A 14441-nucleotide genomic window follows, 5' to 3' on the forward strand; every position below is an offset into this window, starting at 1 on the left:
TCCTTTATTTTACAAAGTTTTTTGTATCTCTATGCCCCTAGTAGGGTCCATGTGCGCCACAGCCCCGTTTACTATCCACCACTGTAGATCGGCTGTGCGCTTTTCTAAAGGCGGTTTGTACAGGGACCTCCAGCGTCCTTGTGGGGATGAGCCTGGTGTCAGCCACTCTGACCACCGTGAGTCCCTTACTCCAGCCAAGGAGCCTCTGTGCACGTTCCATACAGTTCTTCAGTCGCCCCAAGTCTCCTTTTTTGGGGATCAGTGATAAAACCGCCCTTGTGCAGCTCACTGATAGCTTCCCGCTGTTAAAAGACCATTTAAAAACTTCATAGTGATCAGCACCTATTACATTCCAGAAATGTTTAAAAAAATTCACTCAGCAGTCCGTCTATTCCTGGTGAGCGTCCTGTTGCGAGCTGTTGAACAGCATCAGTTAATTCCTGTAGCTCGAGTTCTGCGTTCAGCACAGTGCTGATTTAGATTTTGGGGTTTAATTGTTCTGGACAGATTAAAGAAGAAAGCACTGGGAGCATCCATGTCCTTGATGCAGGAGATACGATGTCTGATCAGGGCTGTTTTGGCTTGTTCGTGGAGGGAGGAGCTTAGAGCTTTTCTTTTTTTCTTTCAGAAGATAGGCCACGCTGAAGTCGTTCTTGCTGACTATTAAAAAGTATCGGCACACCAGTACTGACGCTGGAACCATGACTTTGGGAAAATTTCCCTTCCCACCACATGGCCCACTCAGTCTCATTGGCTTGGTCACTAATGTATGTATCTCCTGTAGGAAGACAACATCAATGTTCTTTTATGTTTAAAATTTTTTTACTACTGCCCTTTTTCTTCTATCTCTGCCACCATTCTTGTTTAAGGACCCAATTTTTTAATTATCCATTAAAGAAAGTTAACGAAGAAAGGAGAAACAGATGTAAAGTGCATTACAGAGAACAGAAAGCACCCAATGTGATGTGTTCATTTATGTTACATGAGACCGCCGCCATTTCGCTATGTGATTTTGTAAGCGTCATCTCTTCCTTTTGCTCAGATCATAATTTATAATGCGCTTTAATTTTTGCTACCGATGCTATAATTTTTTTAACATCTGTAAAAAAAACATCTTCAATGTTGACTGATTTTTGTAAGTTTTATTCAGATATTTATCTATATCAACAAGTGTATAGAGTTGTTGATCTCCCCCGAAAACATGACACTGATATCTGACATATCAGAAAAGTTGGCTTCTTCGAAATCTTCATCCATCGAGTCTCCATCATGCTATAAGAGTGATGTTGATTCTTCCGCACTGCCTGCCCCACCGATGTTATTTAACCCCCCTAATGAGACTGGTTCCCTTACAGTGTTTGAGCCCCCTGCTGAAACTAGACATTCCTAAGTGTACTGTCTGCTTTTTTTCACTCTGGGCTCTCCAGCCCACTCCACCTCTTCACATTCACAAGCCCTTTTGACCCTGTATGACCCATCATTTAGCTTCTAACGTCTGTCTGTTTGTGCATCTCCTGTCTGCTCACCATCGGTCTTTACACTGCTCTCTGCAGTGGGCTGGCCCCCATCACCTGACTGCTCCACGCTAGAGCTCACTCCATCCCGCACCACTACACCACCTGTACAGTATGCTCCACACTGGAGCTCGCTCCATCCTGCACCACTACACCACCTGTACAGTATGCTCCACACTGGAGCTCGCTCCATCCTGCACCACTACACCACCTGTACAGTATGCTCCACACTGGAGCTCGCTTCATCCTGCACCACTACACCACCTATATGCTCCACACTGGAGACCGTACCATTCTGCACCACTGCTCTGACCCCACTAGGCCCGGCCTCCTCCCTGCCCTGTGCTCTATGTGGGCAGCTGACCTTTTTTGTGCCTGATGTCCCCGCATTCAAAAAACCTCATGCTCCCAGTGCTGGCATACAACATGTATGATTTTCCCTCATGTGTGACTCTGAATGAAATGTCCAGAGTGGACTCTTTCAGAAACATGAGCACTGTACGCTTGAAGGAGGTGACATACTTTAGCGCAGGGTTTAGAGAAACCATTCTCATACTGCTAACTATCTTACCGAATCGAGACAGTTCTCTCTCTATATCTCTTTCGATAAAAGGAAGAATGTTCGACACGGTAACCTTCATTGTTGTAGCACCCAGCGGAGTAACGGAATAAAGGTTTCCACTTACCTTTATTCCGTTTTCAATCAGCTGATGTACGAGTCCCTTTTCTTAACAAACACCACCACGGCCTTGTTCATGCGCGATGCGGACACGATGTTCTTACACCCGATACATTCTCCCACCGGCAGCAACACCTGCTTCACCCGACACTCCCCTGCTCAACCACGACGCTCACCTGACAGCGCATCCCGTGACGGAGTGAGAGAGGACGAGCCATCCCTGCACTCTGCCACGGAGATCAACAGCTCCACACAACAGCAGATTAGAACTAATTACGTCGTGTGCTCGCTATTGTTAGATGTTCAATACATTCTGAAAATCCAATCGTATCGGTCCTTTATGTCATGCGATCAGTAAAGTGAAACTACCTCCTGGGCAAAGCAGTGGCTGCTGTCAGTGAATTAAACATATTCAGTGGATTTTTGGGGAAAGCTGAAGTCAATGTTAGTGCCACTGCTGTTACCCTAGCATTCATGGACTACAGGTATGTGTTGCTTAACATCTGCGATAAGTTCTCTGACACTGAATATTATATGATTTGGATATTGTACGACCATCACATTGCTACTGTATGTGTGGGACAGTTTTTTTTTTTCTTATTCGCAGAGATACGGAGATATACATGATATACACACATTGTGTGCAGGAAGCTGTTGTGTTTGCTATGTTTGGCTCTATTCGCTCTTGTTCCCCTACGGGAATTTAACATCTGTTATAATTCATGGGGTCACAGACATTTATGTAATCAGATAATGGAAGAACAAATGTTAAAAGGTACATGTCTGTAGTATACTTGTCATGGTGTAAATGAAACTGGGAGAAAAGCACGCTGATGAAAAGTAAACTAAAATTTTAATCTTTTATAACTGGGACACAAGCGAACTTTACTCTTCTCTTGCTGCCAGTAAAATATGACCAAAAAAACATTTTGTTGGAACTACATCACGTATTTAAATTACCACCAACACAACTTTAAACTGTGGGAAAGGGGGTATAGCGTTTAGAAAAATCACACACACACATACACACCAAAAAATCTTTTATATAAATAATATTAGGATAGGATAGTGTTTATTTCCATCTTTGAAATATTGTTAAATGACATTACTTGAGATAGATGCAGAAAAACTAGTTTCTGCTTTTGTTCAAGGGCCCAACAGTGGCAACTTAGTGGTCCTAGGCTTTGAACCTGGGATCTTCCAAACTGTAGTCCTATGCCTTACCCACTGAGCTGCCCCCGAACCACTTCAAGCAGAAGGTTTGACCATATTTTTTCCTTGTCTTTGTCCCTTTCATCCTAGGCGCTGCCACTTTGAATCATTTAAGGTGCAAGACCTGGCAGGTTTTCTGCCGGATGCCCCTCCCTGTACTGGAGCTACACTCTCGTTTACTAACCAGGCTTGGGACCAGCACTGCATGCAGTGGCTGGGTTGTATGTAGTGTAGGGTTAATGGTCATGCCCAAGGACCTGACAAAACCAAGGTCTCAATCCCCTGATCCTCCAATAAGAGGCTCAAATTCCTAAGCCATCACTGACAGCCCCCAAGACAGTTAGACCATATTACACATGTTTTATCTATATTATATTCATGGAATAGGATTTATATAAACTGTGACCCTGGCTAAGATAAAGCAGCTACTGATGAATAAATGATATATTAGCTATGAGTAGGATATTGATTATAAAATGCTACCAATCACTTCTAAAGCACTGAATGGTCTCGTCCCAAAGTGAACTTTTGGTCTATTATAAGCCACTATGTCTGCTTTATTCAAAAGCAGAAGGTTCTTTATCAGCATCTAGAATAATGAGAGCGCTAAAGCAGGAAGTAGAGTTTTTTTTTTTCTTTTTCTGAGCCCTCCAGCTATGGAATAGCCATCCTGTTAATGTTCAGGACTCAGACAGTCTCAATCTTTATGTCTAAATTGAAAGCCTATTTGTTTAATCAGACATTTTGTGAAATGGCTCTCCACTTACTTAAAAGTAGATCTGGGGGGGTTCATGGCCACAGAGAGGTATGGTTAGGTGAAATGTATTTTATATCATTTGTTAAGCTTCTAATACATTAATAAAAGAACATTAAAACTGAATTTGTAGTATATTACTGGGTTTTATTCATCCCTAAAAGCATGTTTGCACTCAGGATGGCTGAGCATCTTGAAGATGATTCATGCAAGACAATAATCTAATTTATTTCCTGTTATCTAAACAATGCTTGTGCTTTGTCTGAAAAAGATCTAATTTCCCTGGGCATCACACTGGCGTAGGTTCTGAAACGGAAAAAAAAGAAAAAGGAAAAAAAAAAGGAGCAGCACTCTCAAAAGAGACAGATTTGCTCATTTGGTGTTTTTTTGTAATTAAGACACAAGAGACGAGGTTTAAAATAGTTTGACTTGTTGATGTCAGTGCAGTCAATCAACCTCCTACGTGTCAGGGAAAAAGAAAACGTGGTGGCTCATTTCACGGGCTTAGCCCTCTCACTGTCACACTTGTAGACACACAGACACGCACACATACACACAATACCGCTTATTACATTAGAACCTGTGCGAAAGTCTATAATGATGCAAAGCTTCAGTGATTAACGGTAACTATGCTCGGTTCTACCAGCGCTTCAGCGGCGCTCTCTAATGACAGCATGTCGAAACGAATTTGTCATGGCAACCACTGACCTGTCTGCATTTGTCCTGAATTAAAACATCAAGACTTCTCGATCATTGGGCCGTCCTTCATGGAAGTAATTGGACAGCAGGACCTTTAACTGAACTCATATCACTGAACTGCACACACACAGTAAACCTGAACAACATTAAAAGTTAAAACTGGAGAAAATGCTTAAAAATTAATAAATAAATAAATAAATAAATAAATATTAGAATGGAGTGTGTCAATTGGAAAACAGCTTTAATTTACCCGGGATGTAAAACACAAAAATTGTGTGTAAAAGCTGTAGCTTTCATTCCAGAATTACATACTAGTCGTCCACTTTATTACGAAGAGCTGAAGAGTCACTTTATGGGCTTTTTCCGAACTGTTCGTGAGAACACCTTGAATCGTATCAAACTAAAAATTCTTCATAGTTCATCAAACGCCTTAATCTCCTAAGCCCTGGCTATGCAATGAATTAGCCATAAATTGTAATGATGTACTCACAAATCACTTAAGATCTACTTTCAACTCCACTCTGAAAACATACCAAACTGGCAATGAATCGTTCCTCCGACATCCTACAATTTATCAAATCGTGCTGCATTTTCTCTTTCCTCAAGAAGCATATGAAAGGCAACCTATTTCCATAGTTTTTTCATTCACGTCCTGTCAGTTCATCTGTTAACAATGACCTGGATACCCCTGTTTTGGACCTTCTTATTAACATTGAAATCCACATGGTGCAAGTCATTTGTCTCAACATAGCTAGTGGAAAATAAGCTCATTACAAATAGTCTAGGGCTGACCCTTAAAGGAACCTATTATGCAAAATGTATTTTCAGTCATTTTTAGACATTCAGATGAGACTGCAGTGTGCATGTACAAACAAGAAGCGTGAGCGGGGGAAAAAAAATCCATTCCTTTAACCATTTTTGTACCTTCTGGGGTTTAAGTGAGCCTATTAGACATCCCTGTTAACGTACCTCTGTTTTTTTGCTCCATCCAGTGATGTCATTCATTTACATAGACACTGAAACAGCTTGTTTGGACCAGGAGTGAAACAAAGAGTGTTTGAAGTATGAAAAATGCGGGGTATTTCAGCTGGAGCTTTAACAAATAACACTTTGGAGGAGCTGCGAGACCTGTGTTAAACTGTTAAAAAATTAGTCAAATGTGGCACATTTAAATTGCTTCATTCACAATGCTCTTGGTGGGAATAAAGCATTTCGTCACCCGACATCTGTCAGTTTAAAATGCAACCACCCAGACTTGTTGGATAGTGCTGCATTGTTCGTGAATCACTGCTCCATCATGCAATATGGCCGGTGTCACCATGTGATCAAGAGAGTGCATGATGTTTGCTGTTGGCAGCTTGAAATTGTCACAATTCAGGGAAGAAATCGTATATATCCTATATATATAAATCGTAGACTCAAGTGAAGGCAGTGTTTCATGTTAAGTCATACATTACCCCTAATTCATTTGCTGACTCGACAATTGTCAAAAGTAACGTTGCGCAATCGCTGCCTGTAGGCCAGCTAGCTCGCATTGAGTGAATGTAAAGTTGACGTCCTATAATTCAACGGTTGAAGTTTGTCCAACGTGGAGTGAGACCGATTGGGGTTGTGCCAGGATTTTCCTACTAATGGAATGCCCTGCCTTGTCCAATTCATGGACTCTCATACTTACAATCTGTGAAAAACATTCATATAGAGATCTGAACCCTGCTGTGCTGTTTACGGCTGCTGCTACCGTACTGTACATACCAATGTTTACATACTGCACAACTCACTTTAATTCTAATTTATTAATATATGCATCCATCTATTTCACCTTCTTCTGAATTTATTTTCCTACCTCTCCTTTTGTTTCTGCTATTGAGCAGTACCTATTTTCAGAGTTACTAGTTTATACAGTATTTATTTACAGACAGATGTTTACTTTTAACCCTTTGTTTACTTAACCCTCAACTGCTCAGATGTGTAATGAGATAAAAACGTAAGTCACTTTGGATAAGAGCGTCTGCCGAATGCCCAAATGTAAATGTACTTTTACAGATATTTTATACAGATGTTTACTTTTACAGATATTTCATACAGATGTTTACTCCGAAGCTTTTTGCACTAATCACCACTAATCATTTTTGCACTATTATCATTCCAACAGTTGTATTCAAAAAGTTATTTTATTTTGTATTGGCTTAAACTGCCCCATTGGATAAATGAAGTTTTTTTAATTAAATTAAAAAACTAAGTGATCTGTACAGATTAACTGATGGTCTCCCTGAAAGGTCCTACAATCTTAAGATGGTATACTGGTTTGGGATTAAATATTGGAATATGGAAAAAAATAACATGTCAATGGGAAAACAGCCAATGAGATATCATATGGCAGCAATGTAATAATTAAATTCATCCAAATACAGATCAGAAGGTTTGGTTCCACATTTCTATGTGATTACAGGTTTTATTTGGTTCCAGGTTCCATGCTCTATTGTGATTTGTGCATGCTTGCTTGCGCCAGACTCTGCTAGTTTTGGTATTTTAGAAACCGATCCTGTCTGTATCGAGTTTACTGATGTTTATCTTTTATCCATGTTTGTCCATGTCCCTGTTTCCTTAGAGTTCCCCAAATTCATCCCAAAAACATGTTTAAAAAGAATGTTTAAAACAGTGGTCAAGAACCAATGAACCAAATAGTGAGAACTAATTATCCACTGTATGTACAGTAACACAATACATGTATTATTGGAAATTGACCAACAAATGAGTACACGCAATAAATAGAGTTCTTGGTGGTGGACTGAGACCTTTTAGACTTTAATGAACATTATAATGCACAGCAGAGTTGAGCTGTTATGGGAAATAAAGTGCAAAAAGGGCTTACCTGAGCTCTTTGCCTTTAGCTCTTTAGAGGTGTTGCAGCTGAAAAAAGAGCAAACGGAAAACTTCAGCGTCAGCCATCAAGGGAGATACACACCCTTACGCATGCACACACACACAAATGGACAAGGTCGAGACACGTTTTGGGTTTGGAATGTCATACTGAACTTTCTCTAGTCCAAAGACCAATCCGCAATAGATACAGAACAGCAGTAAGCAGTGAAGTACGGAGTCTTGTACTGCTCTCATGTGCACACAAACACAAAATAAATTTAGTGATAACCCCGGCATCATTCCCAGTGGCTATTCTGCTCTGTACAGTAGGTACCCGTTAATAAACAATGTATATGCATTAAACATTTCTGATCACTGATTTTTTATTCACGTGATTCACTACACTGCAGTTTTGTTGGTATCTCCAAATAATTCTGACCGTAAGCTGGTTACCATTCAAAACACTTCTCATAATATTTGGTGAAGTTCTGCACAATCAATATCTCTTGGACTCTAGCCATGGAACTGTTAGAAGAGCCCTTTCGAAGAGTCGATAGTTAGAGTTGATAGATAGAGATGGCTGGTACGCTTTCCCTGAGAAAGTCTTCCAGTTCATATGAATTTGCTTCCCAGGGAAATAGCTTAATTTGCAAATGTTATGTCACAATTTATAACAGTAAAAGCTGTGAAATATGTGTGCTTCATGTGATGTGGAACAAACATGAAGAACATTATCATCGGGAGACGGAAATGATGGAAAGCACGCTGGTTTTACTGTCCCAGCTTTGAAGCCTCCATGAGATACAGTAGGAGAAAAACAACCTACAGTAGAAGATAAGAATCTGTGGTTAATAAATAAGATGAAATTGGGTAAAATCCCTTAAGGACATGGGGGAAATAAATGGAATGGAAGTAAGCACCATGTGGTAACACTGTGATTTCTGTTTGTGCATGAAAATGTATACCAATCAGCCATAACATTAAAACCAGCTATGTTTCTTGTGCCACCGAGGCAGCTCTGGCCCCTCGGATCATGGTGATGTGTTGTGGTGTCTGGCATCAAGATACTGGAAGTTGAGTGTGGTCTTGGAATCATTTGTGCAGCTCATCGCATGGGTGCTCTTTGGACTGGCATCTGGGGAGTCTGGAAGCTGGGTCGGCGGCCTTGGGATCTTTGCCTGCTGGTCCCAGTGCGAGCGCTCTGGTGCACTGGGTGTTCTGGTGCCTTTCAATCATGGCTACTACAAGTCCATACTTGATATACAGTACGTCTAAAGTCATAAGGTGGAGTTAAATTAAGTTGGTTGCCAATATGAAGCCTAGGTAATGTATGCTTGCAGGTATGGTTGTTTACGTATGAATTTTAGATTTTTAGCATTCACCAAAATTAAATATATTGTTCATATATAAACAATATGAATATATTTTTTGTCTGAGTCTGCTTCAAAACATTACTTGAACAAAGATACAGTATATTCTATGTGCACTTTCATTAAAGCACAGTACAGTATATACCGTATAAAAGCTTGTCATTCCCAGCATTTTTTTTCTTCCAGCAGTTGTACATTTTGTACAATTTATGTTGCTGGTGTTGGATTTATTTATTGATCTCATCTTTACTATTTTCCACCAGCTTTCGACTTCACTATGCTTGCTGAGGTAAAGACGTTACCTGTTTATTTAATTACCATGGATCCAAAATGAGTGTGTGTGTGGAACCCGGCATAGTCTGGTTTCATGTTGAAAAAGCTGATTGAAAGCGAGGAGAGCGTGAGGTGTGTCAGAGCTCCTGGGAGGCTTTTAGCCGGGAGTTACTGTACAATAGCATGGATGGAACAACAGCACGGAAGAGCATGAAAAATTCTCTACCAATATAGAAGAGGAAAGGGAACAGGCTCGGCACAACGTTCCCAAGTGTGTGTGTGTGTGTGTGTTTGACAGAAAGAGATAAAGTCAAAGAATGGAAAACAGAGAGACAGAATGATTCAATAAAGTGTTAGAAAAGCGGACAAAACAAGACTGACTAAGAGACAGAGAGGACAGACGGAGACCAGTAACTTGTTTCGTGCTATTAGTCAAAAAAATACGAGGGCTTTCAAGACAAAATGGGAATTGTGATGAAACTTGTTATAAAAGTGATTGACTTCAAGTGCAGTACGGTGATGAGACTCTTAGCTGCAGTAAAACATTTAAATGGTGCAAACATTTTAAAGAAGGCCGTAGCGCCTGTGAATGATGATCCCGGCCGAGAGTCCACTGCAGTCGTTGCGCTGAACATTCAGCGAGGGGAACTCCTGATTGGGCACTTGGCTGGGAGTTATTGCCACAGCTCATATACAATCCTAAAAACTAACAGCCTTTTTACTTACAGTACTGTACACAAGTCTTGGGCACATACAACAGAAAAGTCTAAACACTTCTGCATAAAAGAAACTTAAGTATTAAGAAAATAATCAGTAATATTAGAAGGCAGAGATTTTGTACAGTAAGTTAGTTTTTACTGAGCGTGCTAGAGAGTTCTGCTGGTAACTTTGTACTCATTTCAAGTTTTATGCAAAATCCAGGGGCCTTTTTTTTTGTTTCCATCTTTTAAACAAAATGTACTAAAAATTTGTATTAAAGATAATATGGTGCATAAGACTTGCACAGGACTATATAGACATCTAAGCATCATCTAAGCATTTGGCAAAAGACAACCTATAATGTTATAGACATACTGTATATTAGGCAGCGGTCAATCAAAAGTCAGTTCACGAATTTGATGTGAGCGCATTAGGCAAGTGTGAGGATGTGAGTGGCTTTGACATGCGGCAAACCGTGACGGATAGGTGACTAAATCAGAACAAGCAGCGGATCGTGTGGGGTCGTCCCAGGAAGCAGCAGTTAGCACCTACTGAAAGTGGCCCAAGGAAGGATAACCCATGAACCGATAGTAAGGTCATGATTGCCAAAGGCTGCAGTGATGCACATGGAGAGCAATAGATAGAAACAGGATAAAAACTTTGATAGATCATATAGAGCATTGCAGGTTGCTGTGCATGGGGTGGCATAGTGATGCATAGTGGACCAGTGCAGACCGGTCAGAATGCCCATGCTGACCACTGACAGCTGAAAGTGCCTAAAGTGGACATGTAACAAGCATTGGACCATGGAGCAATGAAAGTTGTTGGCCTGGTCTGATGAATCATATTTATTTTTTTTTACATCATGCGGAAGGCCAGGTGTGTGGGGAAGGATGCACCGTGGGAGGACGGTGATCGAGCAGAGGCAGTGTCATGCTCTGGGGAATATGATACTGGGAAATCTTTGGTCCTGGAATTCATACGATTGTTACTTTGACACGTACCGGCTACCTAAACATTCTTGCTGAGCAGGTACACCCTTTCCTGGCAAACAGGATTCCCTGAAGGCAGTTGTCTCTTTCAGCAGGATAATGCACCTTGCCACACTGCAAAAATTCTTTTAAAAATGGTTTGAGTAACAAAGTTGCTGACTCGCCCTCCAAATTCCCCAGATTTCAATCTGGTCGAGCTTCTGTGGGATGTACCGAACAAACAATGATCTGATCCATGGAGGCCCCAACTCGCAAATTACAAGACTTAAAGGATCCGCTGCTAAGGTTTAGGTGTGAGATACCACAGCACACCTTCAGAGATCTTATGGAGTCCCTGCTGGTTGGATCCGAGCTGGTGGCAAAAAGGGTGACATGAGCTACACTGTCAAGGTATTGTATGTCGCGTATGATGGGTGGATTAACAGGAGATCTTGCAATATTTACTATTGCCTTAAGTCAATCATGATTTTTTTAGTGTGAATCATAAGACAGCCATCATTTACATCATCTACATTTATTTACAAATATTTACATCACTTAATCATCCACATAACGTATATAATATTCCGATCCGTCTGCCTGTCTGTGTAAGATTTTTTCTCTGGTTTGATTGTTTCTAAAGAAAAAGAAAAAGAAGAAAAGGAGGAAAACAGCATGCACGCAGCAGCAGCTCTTTCCATTCAGTTATTCAGACTATTATTGGAGCAATGGAAAGGTCAGAAACATGTGGAGTGTGTGTGGGTTCACAGTCCTCACGCTTTAACCTATGAGTCAGATGGCCAGCGACACTCACCTGCTGTTTCTGTTTGATTTTTTTTTTCTTTCACATTGTTTTCTTTTAAAGCATTTGCGTGTTACAATTTGAGTTGGCAAGGAGAGAAAAGTATCAGACGGATTTAGGGTTTTACTAAAGAGTAAAAAAAAAAAAAAGTTTTATAAATGATTTTAAACTAGCACAATAATTATAATATTTAGTGCTGATTATTCCATTATTAGCAATATGAATGCTATTCAGTCAGTTTAATCATATACTGTATAATTTCTTTACTTATTAATAATTTGATCTCCACTAGGGGGCAGCACTTTAAGATCTTCCTTTTTTTTAATCATCTGGACTGAATGAAATGAGACTCCATCTTTTAGAACGCTATTATCTACCACCACCACCACCACCACCACACCCTAACACTCACCCCAACACACACACGTAGGCCCACCCTACTCCTCACTGTATTTCCCAGCTAGAGGTCACCTTAACTTTAAGTAGGGCTTTTTCAGTGAGAGTGTGATACTGAGGGTGATAAGCCACAGCACTTAGCACTTTAACACCATGGTGATAAAAGTCGCCCGGTCTTAATACACCCTGAAGCAAGACTACAGGATAAAGAGACGTGACTCTAGCAGTAAGAAGAAAGAGACTTGGACAGTGACTCTTAATTAGACTTATGTGGCCAAGAGGGTTAGCCAGTGGTTCGGTGGAGACTGGCTGGATTCGCGCCCATGCTGAGCATTTTATAAGAGGGCAAGTGCTTCAGTCTTTATCCTGGGGGCATTATATACAGTTTGTTTTTATGGATAATAAACAGGGATGAGTATAATATTAGAATTGTAAAAAAGATACAGAAGTTCAGGCAAGCCTGTGAATGGAATTAGGGGTGCTTCGATCAGGGTTTTTGGGACCAATCACTTATCCCCCAATACCGATCCCTGAACATGGGTGTGTGTGTGTGTGTGTGAGTTATTGGGATTTTAAAGGCAGCCGTAAAAAAATTTAATTAAGATCTGGGGGAAAATCATATATTGAACACCTGCAACATATTTCATTCTCTTATTATTTATTGTAGTTTATACATAAACTAAAACCAATAAAATAACTCTATGCTTGACTAAAGAGCAAAGATTTTTCATTCTTTAACTATCTTTAAGGGGCTCACACACTGAAATGCTGAAATCTAAAATGTGACTGTCCTACTACAGTGGTGTGAAAAACTATCTGATTTCTTATTCTTCTGCATGTTTGTCACACTTAAATGTTTCTGCTCATCAAAAATTGTTAACTATTAGTCAAAGATAACATAATTGAACACAAAATGCAGTTTTTAAATGAAGGTTTACGTTATTAAGGGAGAAAAACAACTCCAAATGTACATGGCCCTGTGTGAAAAAGTAATTGCCCCCTTGTTAAAAAATAACTTAACTGTGGTTTATCACACCTGAGTTCAATTTCTGTAGTCACCCCCAGGCCTGATTACTGCCACACCTGTTTCAATCAAGAAATCACTTAAATAGGAGCTACCTGACACAGAGAAGTAGACCAAAAGCACCTCAAAAGCTAGACATCATGCCAAGATCCAAAGAAATTCAGGAACAAATGAGAACAAAAGTAATTGAGATCTATCAGTCTGGTAAAGGTTATAAAGCCATTTCTAAAGCTTTGGGACTCCAGCGAACCACAGTGAGAGCCATTATCCACAAATGGCAAAAACATGGAACAGTGGTGAACCTTCCCAGGAGTGGCCGGCCGACCAAAATTACCCCAAGAGTGCAGAGACAACTCATCCGAGAGGCCACAAAAGACCCCAGGACAACATCTAAAGAACTGCAGGCCTCACTTGCCTCAATTATGGTCAGTGTTCACGACTCCACCATAAGAAAGAGACTGGGCAAAAACGGCCTGCATGGCAGATTTCCAAGGCGCAAACCACTTTTAAGCAAAAAGAACATTAAGGCTTGTCTCAATTTTGCTAAAAAACATTTCAATGATTGCCAAGACTTTTGGGAAAATACCTTGTGGACCGACGAGACAAAAGTTGAACTTTTTGGAAGGTGCGTGTCCCGTTACATCTGGCGTAAAAGTAACACAGTATTTCAGAAAAAGAACATCATACCAACAGTAAAATATGGTGGTGGTAGTGTGATGGTCTGGGGTTGTTTTGCTGCTTCAGGACCTGGAAGGCTTGCTGTGATAGATGGAACCATGAATTCTACTGTCTACCAAAAAATCCTGAAGGAGAATGTCCGGCCATCTGTTCGTCAACTCAAGCTGAAGCGATCTTGGGTGCTGCAGCAGGACAATGACCCAAAACACACCAGCAAATCCACCTCTGAATGGCTGAAGAAAAACAAAATGAAGACTTTGGAGTGGCCCAGTCAAAGTCCTGACCTGAATCCTATTGAGATGTTGTGGCATGACCTTAAAAAGGCGGTTCATGCTAGAAAACCCCTTAAATAAAGCTGAATTACAACAATTCTGCAAAGACGAGTGGGCCAAAATTCCTCCAGAGCTCTGTAAAACACTCGTTGCAAGTTATCGCAAACGCTTGATTGCAGTTATTGCTGCTAAGGGTGGCCCACCAGTTATTAGGTTCAGGGGGCAATTACTTTTTC

General features: G+C 40.6%; 1 protein-coding gene across 1 annotated transcript in view; it reads right to left on the reverse strand.

Annotated features, from left to right (window-relative positions):
* The window catches only part of cd276 (CD276 molecule), a 117393-nt gene that overhangs the window by 21822 nt on the left and 81130 nt on the right, over positions 1–14441 (reverse strand). The window contains exon 7 of the mRNA XM_053501093.1: positions 7731–7768. Coding sequence (XP_053357068.1) covers positions 7746–7768 — 23 coding nt within the window. The 3' untranslated portion in view covers positions 7731–7745. The remainder of the gene's footprint in view (positions 1–7730; positions 7769–14441) is intronic.

This window comes from Clarias gariepinus, chromosome 7 (assembly GCF_024256425.1).
Source record: "Clarias gariepinus isolate MV-2021 ecotype Netherlands chromosome 7, CGAR_prim_01v2, whole genome shotgun sequence".
In the NCBI taxonomy this organism is placed as follows: Eukaryota; Metazoa; Chordata; class Actinopteri; order Siluriformes; family Clariidae; genus Clarias; species Clarias gariepinus.